We start from the raw sequence: 22,016 nt of genomic DNA, 5'->3' as shown, positions 1-22,016 counted from the left end.
TGCAGAATGAATGAATGAATGGACAATAGGGCAATTTCTTTTCCAGCTTCTGCATAGCACAGAGTAAGGGCTTAATTAATACTTCAGTAGTCAATAAAGGAGAGAATAAGGGAAGAAAGGTGGAGGTTTGGGCCAGGGGCCTGCATAGAGCCAAGTTTGTCCTGGCCAAGGGCCAAGGGCCATGGGAACGCTGCCAAGGACCAGACTGGTGCCTTGGCCCAGCAGCCCCATCCCTCAGCCATGCCTCCACCCACTACAGCGGCCGGTCTGCATCATCGTCATCATCACCATTGTCGTCATCATCATCCACAGCAGTCACATACCCAATGTGGCAGGGCCATACAGGATATTTAAGAGTCCTGCAGGCACAGAGGCACCATACAAGGCCTTGGATCATGTGCAAAGCTGGGTTTGGAGAAGGTCTTGAGGGGCATGTGTGCACATGACGGATGGAGAGACGGAGAGGAGCCAGAGCTCTGCCAGGAAGCCAGGCGGGCACTGAGTTCGGACGCAGCCCAGGGCACTTAGAGATTGTGGCTGCTGGAGGAGCAAGAAGAGAAGGAGAGGCCAGCATTCCTGGAGGTTCCCAAGTGTCTGGAAAAAGAGGCGGTCCTCAGATAGGCACAGATGGGAGCTGGGACTGCTGGTTTGGGGAGGGAAGGAACATTGAGAAAGTCAGTGTTTTTTCTAGAATATTAGACTGGGGCACTTCTGTCCTTTCTAAAGCTTTCAGACAGCAAGTATCTCCTGTGATCCTCACCACAGCCCAGAGAACGAGGCTGAAGGAGAATCCTCAAACCATAGAACCAGTGAGGAGCCCGAGGCCCCAAGAGAGGAGAACTAGGCTGGTCCTCCTCAGAGGGACCTCGGGACTTCTGATCCCCTCAGACATGTTCACCCTGACTTCTTGGGTGTGAGCCACCATGTTAAAAATATTAAAAGCAGCCGGGGCCTGGTGGCTCATGCCTGTAATCACAGCACTTTGGGAGGCCAAAGTGGGTGGATTACCTGAGGTCAGGAGTTCCAGACCAGCCTGGCCAACATGGTGAAACCCCATCTCTACTAAAAATACAAAAATTAGCCAGGAGTGGTGGCAGGTGCCTGTGTTCCTAGTTACTCAGGAGGCTAAGGCAAGAGAATCACTTGAACCTGGGAGGTTGAGGTTTCAGTGAGCGGATATTGTACCACTGCACTCCAGCCTGGGCGATAGACTGAGACTCAGTCTCAAAAAACAAACGAACAAAAAAAAATATGTATATACATATATATAAAGCAAGATGAAGGAGGATGTCTACGGTGAAAAAGAAACCTAGGTCTCATAAATCACAAACTTGGTACTGATGCTTGTCTTTAAGGAGTCAATAGATTTACTTATAGGTCCCAAAGCTTTGTGTATGGAGCACACACAAAATTAATGCCAAATGTCAGCAGCCCTAAGAGGCCACCTATTGCACAGCAGACCATCACTTTATGAACCACTAAAAGATTTTAAAGAGGCAATTAAACTAGGACAAACTGTCATTTATAAGGCGCATCCCAGTTTCCAAGATGTGAAACGTGAAAGCGCATACATCTTAGAATGCTGCTGATGCTGTGGCTGACAGGGATGGTACAGTCTTTGAAAACCCTAGAGAGGATCAGGCAGAGACCCTGGAGATATTCTAACCAGCTCTCAAGTCTCTTGTAAAGGTTTCTCAAGTTCAGCCTCTAAGGGAGGTGAGAACTCCATCTTGTCAGCAGCACTGTTGGGTTTGGGCGCCTATGGGCCCTGATCATGTGTCTTCTAATCCGTGCTTCGTGTATGAGGACCCCCCCATCATTATAGCCTGAATGTGTACATGGGCCCTGGCAGTGTACAAACCTGCATCAGTTAATCACTCTAACGCTGGGAGGTGTGTCCAATTCTGCCCACACTTGTAGAGCTGGCATCTGAGGCCAGACCCCCAATCCCTGGCCCAGCAAAACTCCCCTACATCACAGCTACCTCCTTCAAGAGGTGTCCCGTGTCTCTGGTGCTGGCGTCTCTGCTAACATACATGCCCTTCCCTGGACCTTCGCTGGACATAGTGACTACGGTGTGGGAAGAAATGAAACAATTCATAAATCTGGGCAAAAGGAAGAGAGAAGTGGGGAGCCTGGTGAACACTGTGGCTCCTGCCTTCCTGGTTTAGAGTGAGAGTAGAGACTGAGATGTGGGGAGCTTGTCTTCTCCCCAGCTGAGTGATCTTGGCCAAGTCCCTTCCTCTCCCTGTAAAATGAGGGGGTGGGCTAAATATCTTTGAGGTCCCCTCCAGGCTTTCAATAAAACCCTGAGAGCTGGGTCTTGGTGAACGGGAGGCAGAGTTACCTAGGGCCCACCCACCCCACTGCAAACCCCTGCTACTCCATCTCCCAACCCCAGGTCTCCAGGTCCTCGACATGGGCTGTCTGTATCTGGTTATCTCTTCTGGAGGGCCTGTTTATTTTCCCTTCTCAGAGCAAGGACCCGAGGCAGCAGCATGGGAGGGGGCCACAACGCTGTGGGAAGGAGCCAGAGGGGACCTGGTCCCCTGCCTGCCAGCAGTATGTGTCTCCGGGGCCCCGTCACTCCCACTCTCTGACTTTCAGAGTCCTCCCACATGCTTCCATTTGTAGAGGGATGGAGTGGGATTAAGGGTTTTTAGGTAACATCCCTTACCAGTGACAGTGGGGTAGCGGACGGGGAACAAACTATCATTCATTGAGTGCCTACGACCTGCCAGGCACCTGTGCTAAAAGCTACACAGATCTCTTCACTCCCACAGCAACCCTGTCAGGAGGTCACAGACCCTTGCTCTCACCCAGCAGCCTGACTCACGGACCAGACATTGCACCTGGTGCTTTCCATGGACTCTGGCTGAATCTCCCCAACAATCCATGGAGGAGGTCACAATGACATCCCCATCTCTCAGATGAGAAAAGCGAGGCACCAAGAGGTTAAATATCTTGCCCAAGGATGTGCAGCTTTCATTCAGTGTCTACTGTTCACCACACCCTGGGCTGAGCACTTCACAGACATCATCACATTTTTAGATCTAACATTCTACTATAGTCTTTTGGATAAGATGGAAAACGCAAGCTAGTCACGAGACAGGAAGATTTGTAATGAGATGGGTAATCACATCCAATCACCGCAGGCCGGCGGTTTGACACCACCTTGGAGGATGGCTTCTCACTTCCTACCTTGGGGATGTCTTTGTCTATTTGGGTGAAGCCATGGAGGGCATGCGAGTCCCACTCACAGTGCCACTTATGCAAGAAGGATAGACCAAGGAAGAGCTTCACCCAGGATCAATGTAAGACCTGACATGTGGGTTCTAAGCACCAACTGAGGCAGAGATGACCTACTGAGTGCTCCCCCATTATCTGTTCTCTCCTTCTGCGGTAATACAACCCTTGAATTTAGCTGGGCACATGGCCTTCAGTATGTAAGACTTCTCAGCCTCCTTTACAGCTAACAGTGGTTACATGACCCAGTTTAGCCAATGGGGTGTGAGTTGGGGTGACTGGTGCATGCTGTATCACGCTCTTTCTGACCTTTCCCTTCTTCCTCCATCTTGATGCTTGGAAAGTGGACAAAGGTGTGAACCATCCTGGACCATGCAGAAAAGGGCCACACCCTAGGGAGGGTGGAGCAACAAGAGAGGAGGCACCTGAGTCCTTGACATTGAGCACCGCTCTAGGCTGTTCTGAGAGTTGCTATCCCTTTAAGTCACCTTTATTTTGGATCTCTATTACCAGAGCCAAACTTACATCTGACCCAATAAACCTAGTCCACTAGGCTGGGACATGAAAGTCTCCGTAGCAGGTGTTATCAGATTTGGGAGCTCTGATCCACATGAATTAAGATTGGGACAGGATGATGTGTACCCAAAATAGCCAAGGCAAACTGAGGCTACATTAACAAAACTGTAGCTTCTAGGTGGGGAAAGAGTCTGATGGAGTCCATACTGACTGCCTTCCCATTTTATGGGCTTTGACCAGCTGGAGTTCATCAAGGTAAGCCTCCTGGATAGGATCCAAGGCCCCTGAGGAGAAGGGGGGCCTGGAGGGTTCCCAAATGTCTCCAGCAGAGCCCTGCAAAGGCTGTCAAGAGCCAACGGTGGGGAAAGGAAGGCCAAGGCCTGGGAGGCAGAGGACAGGGCTACCATCCTGGGAGTGACAGGGTCTGCCAGGCCACCAGGGCAGAAAGACTCCATTGCATTCTGAAGGCTATTCACTCCAGAGGCTCCCAGGAAATATACCCAGCCCTAGGAGAAAAACTGCCTGGGTGCACAGTGCAGGAGGACCTCTTCATCACCTCGAATTCTTGGGTACTCCATCCCAACACATACCAATAGATTTACCACTTGCTGAGGCTGCAATGTTTGTGTGCAGTGGATTCAGGTAACCAGGCCCTGCCCCCACACTGGGACTCTGCCTCAGGTCATGGAAAGAGCATGAGCTTGGGATCCAAGCTGGACTTAAACCTAGGCCTCTGTTTCCAGGCCATGTAACTGAGAACTGCCTAAGTTATCTTTCAGTTGGGTTTAATAAAAAAAAACTCAAAGATCAACATCAGAGGACAAAGAGATGATGCCTATAAAGCCCCCGATGTGCCCCTCATGAGCAGATGTTTCTGTCCTGCTTAGCAGGAAGGGGCTGGGCTGCTGAGGGAGGACGATGGCAGGGCGGCTCCGCAGGTGCAAGGAGACAGCCTTGGCAAACCTTACCATTTGGCTCGAGGACCCAATCTCTTTAACTTTTTGCTTGGGTCTATTATTTGCCAGCTCTTCCTCTTGTCTTTTTCTGCTCAGATATCCAGGGAAGGGGCATCTTTGCTTGGAACTGGGTGCACCTGGAGGGAACTGCTCCAGCCTGTCTCACAGCCCATCCCTGCCCCCAGGCCTCAAACTCCAGACTGGAGGGAAGTCCCAAGCTCCATTCACAGAGGCAGTGACTCTGTAGGGCTAGGTCATCTGTATTTTAACAAGCTTCCAGATGATTCTAACTCAGTGTCCACTCCAGTGGGAAGCTCCTTGGCAGGGAGATCTTCTGGGGCCTCCTCCCAGCAGAGAAGACTGTGCATCCCTGCCTCCCTCCCCGGCTCTGCGGACTGGCACACCTGCCCGGGAGCCCCTCTACTGCACATGAGCTCTGGGGTCTGCCTGCTCGGGGAGCTCCCGGCCCTCTGGTCTCAGCGCTGCTGGCATCTGCCATGATTTATGGCTGCACCTCCTGCACGCGCACCAGGGGCAGAGGGACTCAGCACACTGTTCACAAATTAAACCCGGCCCTCCTCTCCTCCCAGGTAATGGGCCCATCTGATGATGAAAGAGCTTATAAACAGCTATCATCAAATTAATCTTGATGTCAGAGAAATAATAGCGGCCGTAAATAAGACTGAGTGTGCCTGGCTCGCCAGCTTGTTAGGACACTTTATAAAGCAGGACAGCGATATTAGTATCATATGGTCTCTTTCATTCCCCCAGTGTGACAGCTGAGCACTAGCTAAGGAGTCTCTCAGCTACTGATGACCTCGGCCAGGTGTCAGTGCCACCAGCGAGGGTGGCAGGAGGAACGCCAGCAGAGAGCTGCTGGCCATTTCCTGGCCCTGCTGCTTCTTCCTCCACCTCTGCCCAAACTGTTCCTGTAACTGCTGCCGGGGTTCTTGGGGTTGGGGTTGCTCCCGGCCATGCTCGCCCCTCTTGATGCCCCTCATGTGACCCCCATACCTCAGCGCTCCCTTCTCTCATGCTCTACTGACATGGACCTCACGCTTCCATCCCAGCTGAAGACTCAACTCCTCCAGGAAGCCCTCCTAGGCCACACGGCATCCAAACAGAGCTTTGTGACGCTTGTTGTCTCCATCATAATGGGGAGCACACCGAATCAGCTGTGGCCTGGTCCCACAGGCCCAGGCTCTGCAGCTGGCCTGCAGCTGTGGACACACTCATACACATGGTGTTTTTCTGGATAAGGCCTCCATCTCCTGTTGAAATATTGTTTGAATTCAGTGATGGTGGGGGAGGGGCTTCATAGGGGCACAGGTGACATGTCAGAGAAAAGAAGGGGAAAGGAGTCCCTTCTGGAAACATTTAAGCCTGTATTTCTGTGGCTGTGTATCATGGGCTGTGCATGTGTGTACACGTGTGTGAGTGGTGAGTGGTATGAGTCTGTGCATGAATTGGCATGTGGAATGTGGGTGTGTATATGTACTGTGTATTCTCATCTAATACAGATGCGTACGTGTAAATGAATGCGTGCTGCTGTTATAACTGTATGTGAACTGTGGATGAACGTGTAAATGCATATTGCATGGGGCCCACAGCGGGACGGGCATGTGTCAGGGTGATCATCTGGGTGCACGATGATGTGAGCATCAGGTGCTGGTGGATCGTGGGCAGCGTATCACATGTAGCTGTGGGTTACTGGGCAAGGGGTGCCCAACTAGATAGGCATGAAACTCCACTTCGAGGAATCTGGACAAGGTCATAAATGTAAGATAGAAGGTGGGAAGGAAGGCCCTAAGCTGAATAAGGCTTTGGCACAGGGCAAGTGCCCCCCAGCCCTCTCCAGAGCTACGACCACTGGCAGCTTCCCCTGGCTGGCCAGCAAAAATGCCACTGGGAACGAGAGGCCGGCTCACCGCTGACCTCCCTCTAGAGTCTTCTCTAGAGTAGGTGCTATGACTGGAATGTTTGTGTCCTCTCAGAATTCATATGTTGAATCTTAACCCCCAGCGTGATGGTGTTAAAAGATGGGGCCTTCGGGAAGTGACTCGATTCTAAGGGTGAAGCACTCATGAATGGAATTAGTGCCGTTATAAAAGAGGCCCCAGAGGAGTCCCTCTCACCATCTGCCATGCAAAGTTACAGCAAAAAGGCAGCCATGTAGGAGGTGGACTCTCACCCGCAACAAACCTGCTGGCACCTTGAGCTTGGATTCCCAGCCTCCAGTACACTGGGAAACAAACTTCTGTTATTTATAAGTCACCCAGTCTATGGCATTTTGTTATTGCAGTCCAAATGTACTAAGATACTGGGTAAAGATGGCACTCTGGGAGGAAGACTATGGTGGGAAGTAATTCAGGCAGTCACCAATCCATGAGTCTCCTTTTATGGCCCTTTCTCAGTCTCCCTACCTCTGCAGTATAAGGGAGTTCCTTCTGGCCAGTCTTGAGCTAGATGACCCAGTTCCCAGGCCAGCATTCCCAAACTGTGTTCCATGCAACCAAGTTCAAGGTACGCTTCTAGAAATCATACACACACACACACACACACACACAGAGAGAGAGAGAGTTCTGTGGTCAGATAGTTTTGGGAAATGCTGCTAAAGCAAAACCAAAGGGCTCTCTTGCTAAAGCAAAACCAAAGGACTTACCAGGGACTTTAATTTACTAATACACACTGGGACTTTCCAAGACTGGGATATAGTGTGTAGTGTTTCCAAATTGTTGGAATATGTAACCTTTCTGCATAAACAACTTTTAACAGCTCAAGAGGCCCTGATGCTTGCTTGGACAGTGTGGAAAATGCTGCCCTAAGCCCCTACTTCAAGGGTCAGTCCCACCCCTGTGTCTTCCAGGAGGTCTCCCAGATACCACACCACTCTGCTCTTTTCTCTGAAGTTTCCCACCCTCCCAACAGTAGCCCATGGCACCTCTTCCTTTGGAGGTAACTGTCCCAGCATTGCTTCACCAGAGTCTGCTGAAACTCCTGCCTCACTTTCTTGTAGCCTCAGCCCTTAGCTCAGGACATACAGAGGTTCTGAATAGACTATGTGCACTTTGTTCTTGACAAAAGACAATCAACCACCAGCAACGCTGGCCAATAGGCAAAGCTGCCATGTTGAAAAGGAGGGCCGACAAAGCCCCAGCTTCCCTGCAGTCCATCAGCCCCCCAGCTCCCTGTCCCGGTGACCCCTCTGCATGACTCTCCTTCTCAGCCTGCCCTTCCCCTCCCCTCACCCCTGCAATCCCTTGGCCCACAACACCCTCACCCCACCTCTTCCTGAGCAACCAGATCCTTTACGACTCACCCAGGCATTAGCTACCCCAGGCATTGCCCTCCCCAAGATGTTTCCCGCAGGCTAAGAGAACACCCAGCACATACCTTAGGGCCATGCTCTTCCTGCGTCTGTCTGTTTCCCACGAGGCTCAGTATTTTTAGGGCAGGCAAAGTGCTTAGGAGGGTGCCTGGCACAGAGTAAGTGCTACGTGTGCATCTGCTACTGCTCTTATGGTTATTATTATTATCCTTGTGTCCCCCATGCCTGCACGGGGCCTGGTCCAACACAGGTGCTCAGTGCGTATGCGTTAGATGAGCTGAACAAAACCATGATCAAATTTGAGCCTCACTATCACCCTGCTGGGGGACTTTCTATAATTGTTTCCATTTTACAGATAAGAACACTGAAGCTCAGTTTGCCCCCTGCCCTTTATTTCCCTTACAAAATTCAATGTGCCTCCTAGGAGCAGGCAGGGGGACTCTGTGCATGGCAACTCCCTAGCAGGTAGCCACATAGAACAGTAAGGGTAGCCCCTACTCTGTGCCAGGAAGCATTCATGGTGGGTACATTACATCCACTGTCTCATTTAATCCTCACTCAACCTGGCACGTAAGAATGAGTACCCTTTTCTGCAAAGAGCAGAACCAATGTCCCAAGAGGGTTGCCCACTTCAGAGGGAGGACACGAAGCCCCCAGCTCCCTCGAGCAGCAACCCCTCCACGTGACTTTCTTTCAAGGGGTGGCACGGTGACCCATTGGAGCACTCAGGCAGCTCAGCTGGGCAGAGGGGCAGGAGAGGAGGCAGAGAATTTCAGCAGGATGGCCAGGGCCAGGGAATGGCAGGGAGGATGGGGACTGGAATGGAAGGGATGACAATGAAATGAGAGGGCCCGATGCTCCAGAAAAGAAAAAGAAAATTCAGACGAGGGTGACAGCCACAGGACTCTGACATTCACCTCTTGGATCAGATCTGGGCCTACATGGGAGAGGGGTAGGGAGCAGGGCTGACCTGATCACTCCCCAAGGCAGCAGAGCTACAGTTCTTCCTCCTCGGGAAACAGTTCCAGTCTTGCCTCCTCTGGGAGGCCCTCCTGATTTTCTGCAGGCCTCAGTGACCTCTCCCCGTCCTGTGTCCTAAGATACCTCCCTGCTCTACCATACTTTCTGGCCAGCATGACCACTGTTTGGCCATTCTTGTTGCCCGTTCTCCACCCACATCAGGAGTGTTCGGGGGTCTTCCCAGTTAGGCTACAGGTCACAGGCTGTCTGTGCCAAAGCAGGTTCTCAGTAACTGCTTACACAATTAAGCTGAAACATGCCCAGCCCTTCCCTGACTGCCCAAGGGCCTGCTTTGCACTCGCCTAAGTCCCCTTAGACTGTCCCAGGCCTGAACAAGCAGAGGTGTGTTTGCACTGGGGAAGTGGGGTATGTGGTGGGAGTTGGGAAATGGCTATCTTTTGCTAAATACTTCCCAGGATTTGGGGTGTCTCATACTTTATGAGCGTGAGAACTCCCTTTCATGCTCACCTCTCTGTGACACTGGTATTTACATCAACTATTTCCCTTTTTTTAGGAGACTGAGGCTCAGAGAGGGCCAAAGTCCTGCAGCTGATAGGTGGTCAAGCTAAAGACCGCCTGATGGCAAAATCTGTGTATTCTTTGCTACAGCTTAGTTTCCCATCCCCTCGACCCCCAATCTTTCCTCAAGGAGACCCAGCAAACACAGCCCGTGACCTGCCTGGGACGAGGCCTAAACCCAAGGGAGCTCTTAGTTTCTGTTTCGGGTGATTTAAAAGTTTTGGAACTAGAAAGCAGTGATGTTCGCACAACACTGTGAATGTATGTAATGCCACTGAATTGCAGTACACTTTTAAATGGTTGAAACAGCAGACTTTATGCTGTATACGTTTTACTACAATAAAAAGAGTCCTGTACCCCCCTCAGAAGATCTCCTTCGCACCCATCGGCGGGGTTCTCTTCGTCTCCTGGCCTCCCCTCTCAGGCTCTGGTTCCCAGGTCTGGCACACGTGAGGATCTGCCAACATGTTGAAATGCCATCCCTTCTCTCTATGACCAGTTAAACCCAAGCTGTCCTCAAGCCTCACCCAGTCATGCCTCCCATAAAGCACCCCATAGCTGCCATAGCTCGTGCCACTTACAAATGGCATTGAGCCAAAACCCAAAATGCCCACCAGCCCTCAGGGTCAAGAAACCGAGTTCCAATCCTGACTAGAGCTCCAAGAGCCAGCTCTGACTCTCCAGCTACTGAACAGCTTGGGTCCCCAAGCTCTGGGAAGATGAGGCCTTGGGCCGACCCTGAAGTGTTTCTGTCACTCACCCCGAGAAGGACCCAAATGCCAGAGGAGTGTATAGCCACCCCGGGAGTCGAGGCACAGCCTGGGCTGGCCAGCCTGAATGAAACGTCACCAAATTGTGTATTTTCATTCAAAAGTTTATGTAAAATTTGCAATTGGAGGTAGAAGAGTTGCTTGTTTAGTTTAATATAAACTTCATGTTTTCCCCAAATTGAGACATAAAACTAGAAACCGTGTCTATCCTGCAGCAGGCCCAGGCCCTGTTTTGCCCTCGGAATCAAGATTCTGCTCTCTGCTGCACACACATCTAGTCCACCCTCCAGCCAGATGCTCCCCAGGTGCACCTGTGCAGGGATGGGCCCTGACCCAGGAGATGGCTGAGAGACACGAGCTGAGAAGGTGGGAACCTGACGCCTCCCTCCTCCTTCCCACCACTTCTCCGCTGGGGGAAACTGAGACTTGTCAGGGACCTTCAGGATGGGACTGTGCCATCTCAGGTTAGCATCTGGGCTCCTCTCCCACCTTCTCTATTACACTCTCACCGCACCTGCCCGGGGAAGACCAAGCTGGGGTCTGGCTGCTGCCCCCTCACCCCACATGACCTCTCTCCCCTCACCCCCTCCCTTAGTTCCTTTCCTCCTGGCAGGGAGTGCTGGACTCTTCTGGTTCCAGTGGGCCCAACCTTCCTTCCAGTTGTCCCTTGCTACCCTGTCCCTCTGGTTCCATGGCAGGTGGCAGCCAGCAGCCCTGCATCCCAGGCACCCCTGCATCCCAGGTACCCCTGCATCCCAGGCATCCCTGCCCCAGAGCTGCCTCAGCATCAGCTTGGCCAGAAGGAGTGAGGCAGGAGCTGCCTCCCAAGCTCAGCTTCCTTCCCGGCACAGCCCTTAGAGAGGGAGACAGGTCTGATGTCCCAATCCGCCCCGAGGGACATGAGCCCACCAGAGGGGAGGCCTAGGCCACAGCTCACCACCCTGGTGTCCAAGATGAGGAGCTCTGGAGGGTGCTGACAGAACCAAGCCAAGGCTCTGGCCCAGCTGCCTCTGCTGTCTCCATCCTCAGCACAGAGTTGGGGACACACACACCTCTGGGCCATGCAAGGACTTGTTCTTTGGGCCCAAGTCCCCCACTGTCACTCCCTCACCTTCCCAGAATCTGACTTTTCAGGTCTGGTCAGCAGTCCCTAACATCATAGGCAGAGGGGGCAGGTATGGTCCCTTCCCCTGAGTCCATGCCTGCCCCTTCCAGGGAATGAGCCCACCGTGGAGGCTGAGGTCCCCCGTGGAGGCCAAGATCCCCCGGGGAGGGGCCATCCTTTGGCTTAAGGAAGGCCAGTGTCTCCACGCTGGGAGTGGGAGTGAGCACATTCTCCCATTAGCTCCAGGGAATTTGAGGAGTAGAAGCAGGTGTTCCAGGAGGTGGGTGGTCCTCGGGCACAGGCAGCCCAGAGGGGGCCCCTAAGCTTTTGAGGAGGGGGTGGCATGGGAGAGAAAGGCTGGAGCTAAGCAAGCTGGCTGGGGGCGGAGGGAGAAGGGGGAAGACATGGAGAGCGCCTCCATCCCTTCCCTCCCACTCAGCTTCAGAGGGGGCACAGCAGCTGTTCCAATGCTTCCTGCCCTTCCTTGAGACAGGTGTCCACTGAATTCTCACTTCCTCCCAGCCTCAGAGAGCTCCTCCACCCCCTCTCCACCTGCAGGCTGGTGCTGAGTCAGCAGCCACTGCTTCCTTTCCTAGGTGCAGTGAGGCCAGCACTTAGATCTGAGGGATATAGCGTCGTCAGGGGAGGCCGACGTGGGTGACCGTCCCCCTCCCTTGCTGGCAGGGAGGACTTCCTGGAGGGCTCCGCTGCGCACAGCAGCACACCCCAGGGGCATGTTTCAAGGAAAGGACAGCAGAAGGAAGCAGCAGCATCCGGGGGAATGTCCCGCTCAGTGACCCAACCAGAGCAGCAGCACCAGGCTTATGCCAGCCCTGAGCTTGGGGTCAAGGAGCCTTGTGTCTGTGCTTCCAGCTTTAGCCCATGCCCTGGATGGACTACTAGCCAGGCAGGAGCAATTATTGCTCCCTTCCCACCTACTGCACAGTGTGACCTGGCCAGTGGAAGTTCACGTGCCTACTGAGTCCTAAAGCTCATGTGGCTACTCTCCCAATGAAAAAGCAAAAAGGTGACAGGAATAGAAGCTCTTCTCACCACGAGGAAGGCAGTGTTTTAGAGCAGGCAGGGGCAATTCAGCTAATTCTCTCCCTTGGCAGATAGGCAGTGAAGTCGCAGAGTACTCAGGCTTGGCCAAGACCTCACATGAGTAGTTACTGGCAGAGAGGCCATGAAGCCAGGACTATTTCCACTGTCTCACATGGCCTGTCTGAGCGCCACCACTGTGAAGAATACAGTGATGATCTTCACTGTTGCCTTTGGCTGGCTTCTCGACTTGTTTCCTATGCATTACTTCACGTGACAAGTCCAGTAAGGCACAAGCCATAAGATGTACCCATTTGACTGATGGGAAAACTGAGAATTGATGGAAGGAAACTGACCTGTTCAAGATCACAGTGGAAGTTTGTGGACCAGAATCTCGGTCTCAGAATAGTTTATCCAAGTCGTATTCCTTTCCCCAGCCCTCTCTTATCTGCCTTCCCTCCACTTATTTGGGCCTCTCGATAGAAGGGGCTGCTGGTGGGCAGAAAGGAGTGAGAGTTGTCATACTTGATCCACTTACCACCTCCTCCCCACATGGCTGGACAGCAGTCCAAGGGAGGTGGGTTAGAGCAGCACCAAGAGGCCTAGAACCTATGGCATGCAAAGCCAGCAAACTTGGCTGTTGAGCCACTATTCAAGTGGAATATTATGTAGCCATTAAAAGCGGTGCTTGTGAAAATAGCATAGCAGAATGTGAAAATGTCTGCGACATTAATGTAAAATAGGAAATAGAGAATGTAAAAAGTATACATATATTGTGTTTACAGCTCCACCCCCTCACCCTCAAAAAAGACAACAAATACATGAACAAAAATATGAAGGCATTTCACTAACATGATTGCAGAGGGATGGACTCCTATGAGATTTTTTTTTCCTTTGGTTTATTTTCTAAACTTTCCAGAATGTGATTCTATCATCTCCATGAAACAACATAGATACAATTTGTTAAGGCTTCAAGACAATCTAAGAAAAAATGCAAAACACGCCCTCACTTTGGGGATCAAAGCTTCAGGAAGGGGACACCTATTATTTCTGTGGAAATCAGGGCACAGACTCCACCTCCCTGGAGTTCCCCCAGCAAGCCGGCCAGGCCTGCTCTGAGACGGCATCTGAGGGTGACAGGACTCTCCAGCCTGGGTTCCAATGCTCTGTTTACGTCCTACTCTGGAGAGTTTCTGGTCCACCAAGCACCCTCCCTGTCTCTCAAAGTCCCCTTTTGGGACTTGCAAGGCTCAGGATTGGGGGCCTAGACCCCCTTGAAGCTTGGCGGGCCATTAGCTGGAAAGAGCCTCTTCCAATGTGGACAAAGAGCCTAGCATTCAGAATCGGTCCCACTGACTATGACGGGAAAGCAGGGATTCCTTTCTCATTCTTGCCTTGGTCTTGACGAGGCTCCTCGGCACATGCAGGCCATGGCGGGCGGTGCAGGGGGCCATAGTCAAGTGTCCAATCGCCTGGGCTCCCCTTCTGGCTTAGCCATTTACTAGCTAGTCAGGAAGGGTGGCAAAGTCTTTCACCACTCTTGGCCTCAGCTTCTTCCTCTGATTCCCAATTAACTCCTCTTGGGCTGTGCCAAGGAGGAAATGAGATAACGGAAGAGAGAGCTTTGAATGGGGAAAAAACCCCTCCTTGCAGACAGGACCAATCTTGAGATCAGAGTCCCTGTCCTTGTCCTCAGTCCCCACTCCCTGCGCTCTCCTCTCCCAGTATGCCACTGGGTGGGCTCCCTCCAGTTCCCCCTGCTCCCATGTGTAGGGATGGCCTTTTGCAAAGTAGTGGAGGCAAAACTCCTGGCACTTGCCCACCTTGGGGTCTGTCTTTTCAAGAAAGGCAAAGTTTGATAAAACTTGTTCCAACTGAGATTTCGGGACACTGATTGGTACAGCTCCCAGAGGAGTTCATATGGTAAGAAAGCTTGCTCAAGCGGTGACCTAAGCCAGTAAAGACACATGCGAATAACCTCATAAGGGTTTCAGGCATGAACAGAGAGTTTGTGGGGGACAAGTCGTGTGAGTATGAGGAATTTTTATTGTTGAAGTTCATTTCCTACCCCAACCAGGAATCTGTATGAAAAGGACTAGAAGTCTCAACTCCCAGACGTTGCCACAATCCCCTTCCATCTGCCACTCTGGCGTCTGAAGTTCTGTGTGCTTATCTGTACACTAAATTCAATTCTCCCCAAAATGGACTGTTCCTCTCATCTTCCCCATTTGTCTTCATGGTCTTATATTCTCCAAAGCACCCCAAAGACCTCCTGTCCCTCAGCCCCTTCCACATGGACTCAATCCTGCTCACTCCACCTTACAGTAAAGCCCCTGATGTGAGCCTTCTTCCCCTCCCCACCCCCCAAGCCTGCCCCACCTCCTCCCTGACCTCAGCCTCTAGCCCCATCCCTCTGTCATCAGCTGCAGAATAAACTGTTTAAACAGCCCTCTCCCCTCAGAGCTCCCAAAGGCCAAAGGAGCCAGTCCAAACTCTTCCAGAGGCCTTCAGAAACTAGCTTCAAAACCTCTTCAATCAAGCCTTGTCTCCCACATTCTCCAGACCTCGTGCTGCTTAACTCCTGGAGTTGTGCTCTGAGGAGAAGCATTCAAAGACCGGACAATGATCCCGGTGCTCCCTGTAGGCCTGCACACGTGCCCCCCAATCAACACACACTCCTCCCTCCTGCTATGCACTTTCTGTTCTTGCCAAATCAGCAGAGCCACTGGCCTTGGCCAAAATCACTCATTCCCTCCACCTGGGGTGCTCTCTCCTCTTCCTCCTCCTCCCTTCTGTATACATACCACCCTTTGAGGCACATCGCAAACCGCCTCTGCAGCAAGCTCACCTCTGACCTTATTTGATCCCCTGGCCAGTAAACACCTACAGTTGTGAAGGGAAGGGGCAGCTGTCTGGCACATCCTAGGCACCTGCTGCGTGCGAGGTATCTTCTAATAGCGTAGACACAGCCTATCAGGTAGGTTTCATGGCAGTCATCAGTCATTGTTCAGAGGATGCTCAAAGCAGTGACCTAAGTTCACCCTTTCAGGTCAAGACTGGGCTAGGACTCAAACCCTGGACTGCTCCATGCTCTTTTATCTCACCAGTCACGACATTCTGCCACTCATGTGGACATTTTGGCCCAGAACATCTTAGACAGTATCTGGCTTCCTAAGCATTCATCCCTCAACCTCAGCATAAGCCCCAGGAGGGAGGCACTCGGGTCTCCATTTCTTCTGTATCCCCCTTAGCGCAGTGGTTGGCCCCAAGTAAGTATTCAATGGACACTCATTAACTGAATGAACAAACAGGTGAGTAGGTGAATGAATGAACAACTAGACACATGGAGTACAGGCATTGCATGTGGTTTGGCTATGCGGTTATAAGTGTTTGCTTTTGGTTCTTAAATCATCCTGAAACTCTGAGTCTTTCCAAGATAAGCCCTCCCCCTTCCCCCAGTTCTCTTGGAAATATATTGGTTGATCTGTAGCTAAACCATACCGGAAACTAATAAATACTAATTCATATTCATACAGTGTTAAGGTGGGAATTTTTACAAAGCTGTTTAGATCCATAGAGAAACTAGGGCACAAGTGTCTTGGAGATTTGTGTGACAATTGTGGAGTCGGTTTTGAGGGAACCAAAGTCACACCCTGAATCGGCGTCAAGGACCTGTTGTTTCCTGCCCTTTGTTTCAGATAAGGGGTCCCTGCTGCCCTTGGATCCTGCACAGAACTATTGCTTCAGTAGCCTAGAAAACCATTAAATCTTCTAATGTGCCACTGCAGGATACTTACTTAAAGATGGGGAGAACAGGGTGGGGCAGGAGGTGAGAAAACTGCAAAAGGCGGGTGGTCCAGGCTCTGTCATCTGCACTTTAGGGCCTCAACACTCTTGGTGGTCTTTTCCCTAAATTTGAGTGATTAATAGTATTTGCTGGTTTGTGGAAAATTATTATTAAAGAAAACTCATTAACTTAGTGGGTCTTTCTGATGCTGGTTTCAAGAGAAGTTCTCTTGTTCAGAAAGAAGAGCTGTGTTCCATCTTACTTTAAAGCCTATGACACAGGATTCCCTGAACTGATGGGTATTCCAAAATCCTGAAGTCAAGGTGCTAAAACAGGTATGTGTCAGGTGTTTGAGAGAATAAATATAAAGAACAATGGCTTTGTAGTTCCTGAATCGTCCAGTCACCAGGAAAGTCTCCTTAATATGTAAGTGTTTAGTTCAGACAATCTGGTTCAAACATTAAATGCACTGGATCCATTGCTAAAACATGATTTCCCATTAACCCACAGCTTGCTATATTATTACTAGGTTACTAGCCATCCTCAAAATGTATTCTCAAACAATTCTGACATACTTAACAAAAATTTAGAAAAATGAAATCTTGGAATTGGTTAAGATTGATCTAACGAGCCACTGTTCTCTACGGCAAATATGAGAGTGATCACTTGATTCAGGGTAGTTTTACTATTGTTGAGGTTGGATTGGAGTGGTTTGCTTTGCTTTCTAAGTCTCGTGTAAATGAAAATTTAAAAAGAAGAAGAAGAAACAAGCAAAATCTTCAGAGGACTAGCCTTGTAGACCTGTACCTCTCCTCTCTCACAAACTACAGCAGGGCCTCCACTGGGAACATCCATGTGTGTCCATGTGTCACAGTAAATCAGCTCAGCTTTCCCACCCGGGCTGGGAAGAGCGCGAGAACAAAGGGCCAGAGCAGAGAGGGCAGCCATGGGGGGAGAGGAGAGTTGCATGAAGCCACAAAGAAGGCAAGGAAGCGCTGTGGTCAGGCAGGGGTGCGCCCGCCAGCGAGGAGCAGGGTGAGCCCGGGAGTCAGTCAGCCCAGGGGAGCAAGGACGAGGCACATCGGCCAAAAGAGGAGCAGCTCCAAAATGATGACCCTTTGAAATAACCGGGAATTTCTTTAATCAACTCTTTTCCTCAGTGTCTAGAATGCCTCATTTAGCAAGGCTCCTTCTGGGCTGAAATTGAATAGGTGTAACTGACAAATGGCTGAATTTGGGTTCCACTCCAGGGGGGGAAAAAAATACCTCTCCACTGGCTTCTCCAATGTAATTATGGTAAAAAAGACGTTTTGAGGGTTCTTTTTCCAACTCAATTTCGGGTTAGGTCCTGACTTTGCTCCTGATCTCCCCCTCCCCCTTCCCCACCTCAACACACACTTAGACAATGGCTGAGATCTTAGCTGTCTTTCTCTTAAGAGAGGCCCTAGGGCCATAGATGAAGCAGCTGTCAGGAAAGTAGGCTATAATCAGCTTTAACTGGCTCACAGCCTGCAGAGGGCACAGACCCTCTTATTCCTACAGTAACAGGTCCACTGTTGGCCCTGGGAGAGGGGTGGGAGTGGTCTGAGTCAGTTTCTGTTTCAAACATCTTCCTTATCCAGGATCTCAATACAAAACTTACATTGCAAGTCCTAAAAATTTAAATATGCACATAGAAGAGGGCACTTTAAAATTCCAGATCATGGCTTCAGCTACATGTAACAAGTCACCCCCAGCATGATTTATAAGGACAGTAAATCAATGAGACAGCAAACAGAAAAGTTAAAACACAACTCAAAATGGGTTTTTAGGCGAGTCTGAAATGCTACAAGATTGCTAGTTAAGAACAGTATCCCTTTTCTCAACCTAAGTGTTATATCCCCTTCTCTTCACCAGCATCATAAACCCAGTGCCCATGTATCTGGAAAACTAAGATGAAATGTGGAGGCTATTGAGTACACAGGTGGCCAAAGGTAGGGGTTCTCTCTAGGCAGGTGAACTGTTTCAGTGTAACAGGACAACTGGCCCCTCCTATCGCCCCAGACATCTATTGTGAAAAGATATGGACTAAATGAGATTAAAGTCACCATATCTGTACCACAAAAAAAAAAAAAAGTAAAGTAAAAAGAAAAGGCATTCACTCAAATCTTACAATGGGAGGTGGGAGTGGTGGGTGGGTGAGGGTGGGGATAGAAAAGCAAGGGGGAAAATCTAAACAGCAGGATACAACAATAAATGGGAAAACAGCAAGAGAAAAAGCACACTAGGTTAATATAGGAAAACTAGTTCTTTATTGAGAGATTGTATATTAGTATTAGTGGATTCTGTGTGTAACAATGTCGTCATGCACACGATACAAAAAAAAAGGCTGGGCCCACCATGCTTCGGAAGGGCAACAGAACAAAAGCAGCGTACAATGAGCAGATGGCCCGGGCTACACGACCACAGTACGTTTCAGCAGGGTAACATCTCTAACCGAGCGCTGTACATTGTCAACTGGGGGATGTAAAAAAATACAGATCATGCTTTAGTTTTAGTACAAGAAAAGGTGAAAAAGATACACAACCAAAAGGATATCTGATACAGAAAAAATTACCCACAAAATAAGAACAGGAAGTAATTCAGCACAGCAGAACACGCTACCCCTGTTTAATGGAAAACCATTTTGCTGGGATTCCTTTTTCTTTTCTTTTCTTTTTCTCTTTCTTTTCAGATTGCCAAATGGCAGTCTGGGGAGGCTATTTGGGACTTTATTTTGGAAGGGCCCTCAAAGTAGGGGCCTTATTCTTTCATTATTGCTGCTGTTTTGTTTCAGTTTTCAAGCAGGTCTGGCTGGCGAGCAGCAGAAGGGAGCGGGCTGTTAAACGGGCAGCTCTGAGGGCCGGGGCGGATGTCCAAAGATGCTCTTGACATTGTACAATTAAACAATTAAGATACTATGGCCACAGCTCCCATTTAAGCCAGGGACCTTGGTGCACCAAGTTTTCAGAGGCTATGGTATAGCAGCAACTGTCATTTCATCAAAGATTTTTTAAATACATATGTTTAATATTTTTTGCCTCCAACTAAGTGCAATCCTCAGTTATGCCTGGGCGCTGCCAAGAAGCTAACTGACAGCCACCCAGATAACTGAAAAATGGGGTGCTGCAGCCTCTAAGCCAAGGCAAAAGGAATCCACTTAACAGGGATTTACAGTGCAATGTACTCGGCTAAACAAGATGAAGATACAAAAATGGTTATTTCTCTACATCTATTCTGAAATGGCCTACATCCTACACTACTACAATGGAAACTAAAAAGAACAGATTTAAGCTGGCAGACTCTCTAATAGTTTTACAAGAAGATTGTGGTTTAGGACCTTGTTGAGTTAAGCATTAGTATCCTCTATCGGAAGGTCATGAACTCTTATCACATTGTGCTAAATTTTACCCACAGACCAACTCACCCCTCAGCCCTTGAATTTCCTGTGGGCGTGTTTGCCACGAAAGTAAACTTTAACTGATGGGCAGAATTTGTGTTGTTGGATTTTTTTGGGGGGGGGAGGGGCGGTGAGGGAGAAAGTAGTATTAAAAATAAAATTTAAAGGCAGCTGAGCAATTTGAATTTCAAAACATGGAATCAGCATCCTGCAATGGTATTTAGAGATTGGTGGTATTAATGAGGATGGTAATGATTTAATCAGGATAATTATACTTTCAGGCTCAACATCCTTCTTAATCATTTTTGAATTTCTGCCTAGTGTAATGTTCCACACCCGTTTTAAGAGGAAATGCCAAGTAATAAGAGATAATTGTGTATTGAGGGAGGGGGTGGCATTTCAAGGAGATCGCATCCAGCCCCCCTCTTTCTTCCTCACACACCCACTCCCCCTCACCCCCATGGCTAGGCTGGCCTGAGATAGGGGATACTGCCGCTTAAATAGCAATGCCTTCCTCAGATGGAGACAGGAAATGGTTAAGAGGGTGTCACAATACAGCTAAATGCGGAGGCAGAAGGGTCACAGCGCACACAGCAGCGAGTTGACCATTCACTGAGCTACACAATGAAGAAAAAAAAAGATTTGATAAATGCAGAATGTCATCATTCTATCATCACACAAAAAACTGCGGTTCAAACAGGCCTAAGGGGGCCAAGCTTGCCTTTTAGGTTCTGGGGAGAGGCGCGGGGCTGGGGACAGCTGGGCTGGATAAAATAGGGCTGGGCTTTCCTTTTCTTGCCCAATCGGGCCCCTGGGGCGCACTAAAGCGCTGGCCCTGCGACCCCACCCCCCACCCCGACTTGGTAGAGGAGCCCTGGTCGGCCAAGGGAAGACATCATTCTGTGTGTGAGGGAGTGGGGAGAGGGGGAGGAGGGCCTGAGCCAGCAGGGATTTAAGCAGACGTGGAGTGGGAGAGGATAGAAGAAACATTTCCAAGACGAGAAATGTGAGTCCAGAGGCAGAATACAAAAAAGAAAAAAAATGAATCTAAATGCATCTCGGATTTGCTTGGGAGGTGGGAATTTTTTATTAAAAGAAAATGAAAGAAATGTGGAGTGGAGGTGGGGAGAAGAGGGGAAAATAAAGCTATTGTTGTAGCAGAATGTGAGGGAGAGGGGATGTGGGGAAAGGGGACCGTGCAAACACACCCCATTTATCACAGTTAAAAACAAAGCCCGCGCCGGGCCGCTGCTTTGTCAACCGCTGCCCGGGGCAAAGGCCTGGCGTGGGGGCAGCTTCCCACCTCATCCTCACACACAGCGCAACACCCAAGGGCCGGACGCCCCGCTCCGGCCGGGCCCAGAGGGGCACAGCAGCGCAGGTCTGACTCTCCGAGGCGCGCGCGCACACATTCGCACACATGCACACACACTCACATACATACACACACACACACACACACACACACACATGCCCAAGCATCTTGAACCCGTGGATGCAACTGTCATACAAAGATAGTTGCGGGGGGCGGGGTGAGCAGGGCAAGAGCACAAGGGCGATACACAAAAAGGGTTAAAAGGGAAAAAAGGATGGGATGGAAAATCGTGCAAGTGCCCACGAAAGGGTGGGAGGCTGGGGTATGGGATAGGGCAGAGACCCCGGTCCCAGCTAGCCAGCCATCGGTACTAATGACCAAAAAATGAAGAAATACAAAACACACATAACACAAAACACACATATACCTCAAAAAAAGCAAACCACTAAAAACCAAGCATGCTCTCGCGCCCGCTCTCTCTCATACACACACACACACACACACACACACACACACACACACGGTCATGTATCTTTCTCCTTTCGATCATACAGGGCTAGGTATTAGGGGAAGGGGCTGTGATTTGGGGGAACCACGTCCGCCGCAAAGAATAAAAAATGGGGCTGGGGAGGAAGGGACCCAAATTCGCCAAACCCTAACTTCACTACAAAAGCTCCCACGAGGGCGGCCGCCCCCACCCTCGGGGGTCCCCTAAAAAGGGTTGGGGGGAAGCCACCGCTCGCCCTGCGTCCTCGCGGGTGTGCCCTGAGCCCCCGGCCGCCCGCGGCGCCCGCCCCCGCCCCGGTGCCTGCGGCGATACACGCTCCGAAGCAGACCCCGAAAGGAAAAAGCGATACCTCTGTTTCGCACAGAGCCAAACACTGGAAGCACGAGATAGCCGACGTGGACCAGGACCATCCTGGCTCCTCGCGCGGCGGCGGCGGCGGCGGCGGCGGCTGCGTTCTAGTTCTTGCTGCCCTCGCCGTTGGTGCTTC

General features: G+C 50.5%; 1 protein-coding gene across 2 annotated transcripts in view; it reads right to left on the bottom strand.

Annotated features, from left to right (window-relative positions):
• The window catches only part of RNF165 (ring finger protein 165), a 126,975-nt gene extending 105,005 nt beyond the window's left edge, over window positions 1–21,970 (bottom strand). For both annotated transcript variants that reach the window (XM_011949341.1, XM_011949342.1), the window contains exon 1: window positions 21,879–21,970. In XM_011949341.1, coding sequence (XP_011804731.1) covers window positions 21,879–21,939 — 61 coding nt within the window. In that variant the 5' untranslated portion in view covers window positions 21,940–21,970. The remainder of the gene's footprint in view (window positions 1–21,878) is intronic.
• Window positions 21,971–22,016: the final 46 nt, after the last annotated feature.

Source organism: Colobus angolensis, unplaced genomic scaffold, assembly GCF_000951035.1.
Source record: "Colobus angolensis palliatus isolate OR3802 unplaced genomic scaffold, Cang.pa_1.0 Scaffold299, whole genome shotgun sequence".
NCBI lineage: Eukaryota > Metazoa > Chordata > Mammalia > Primates > Cercopithecidae > Colobus > Colobus angolensis.
This window is presented reverse-complemented; position numbering and strand designations above follow the sequence as displayed.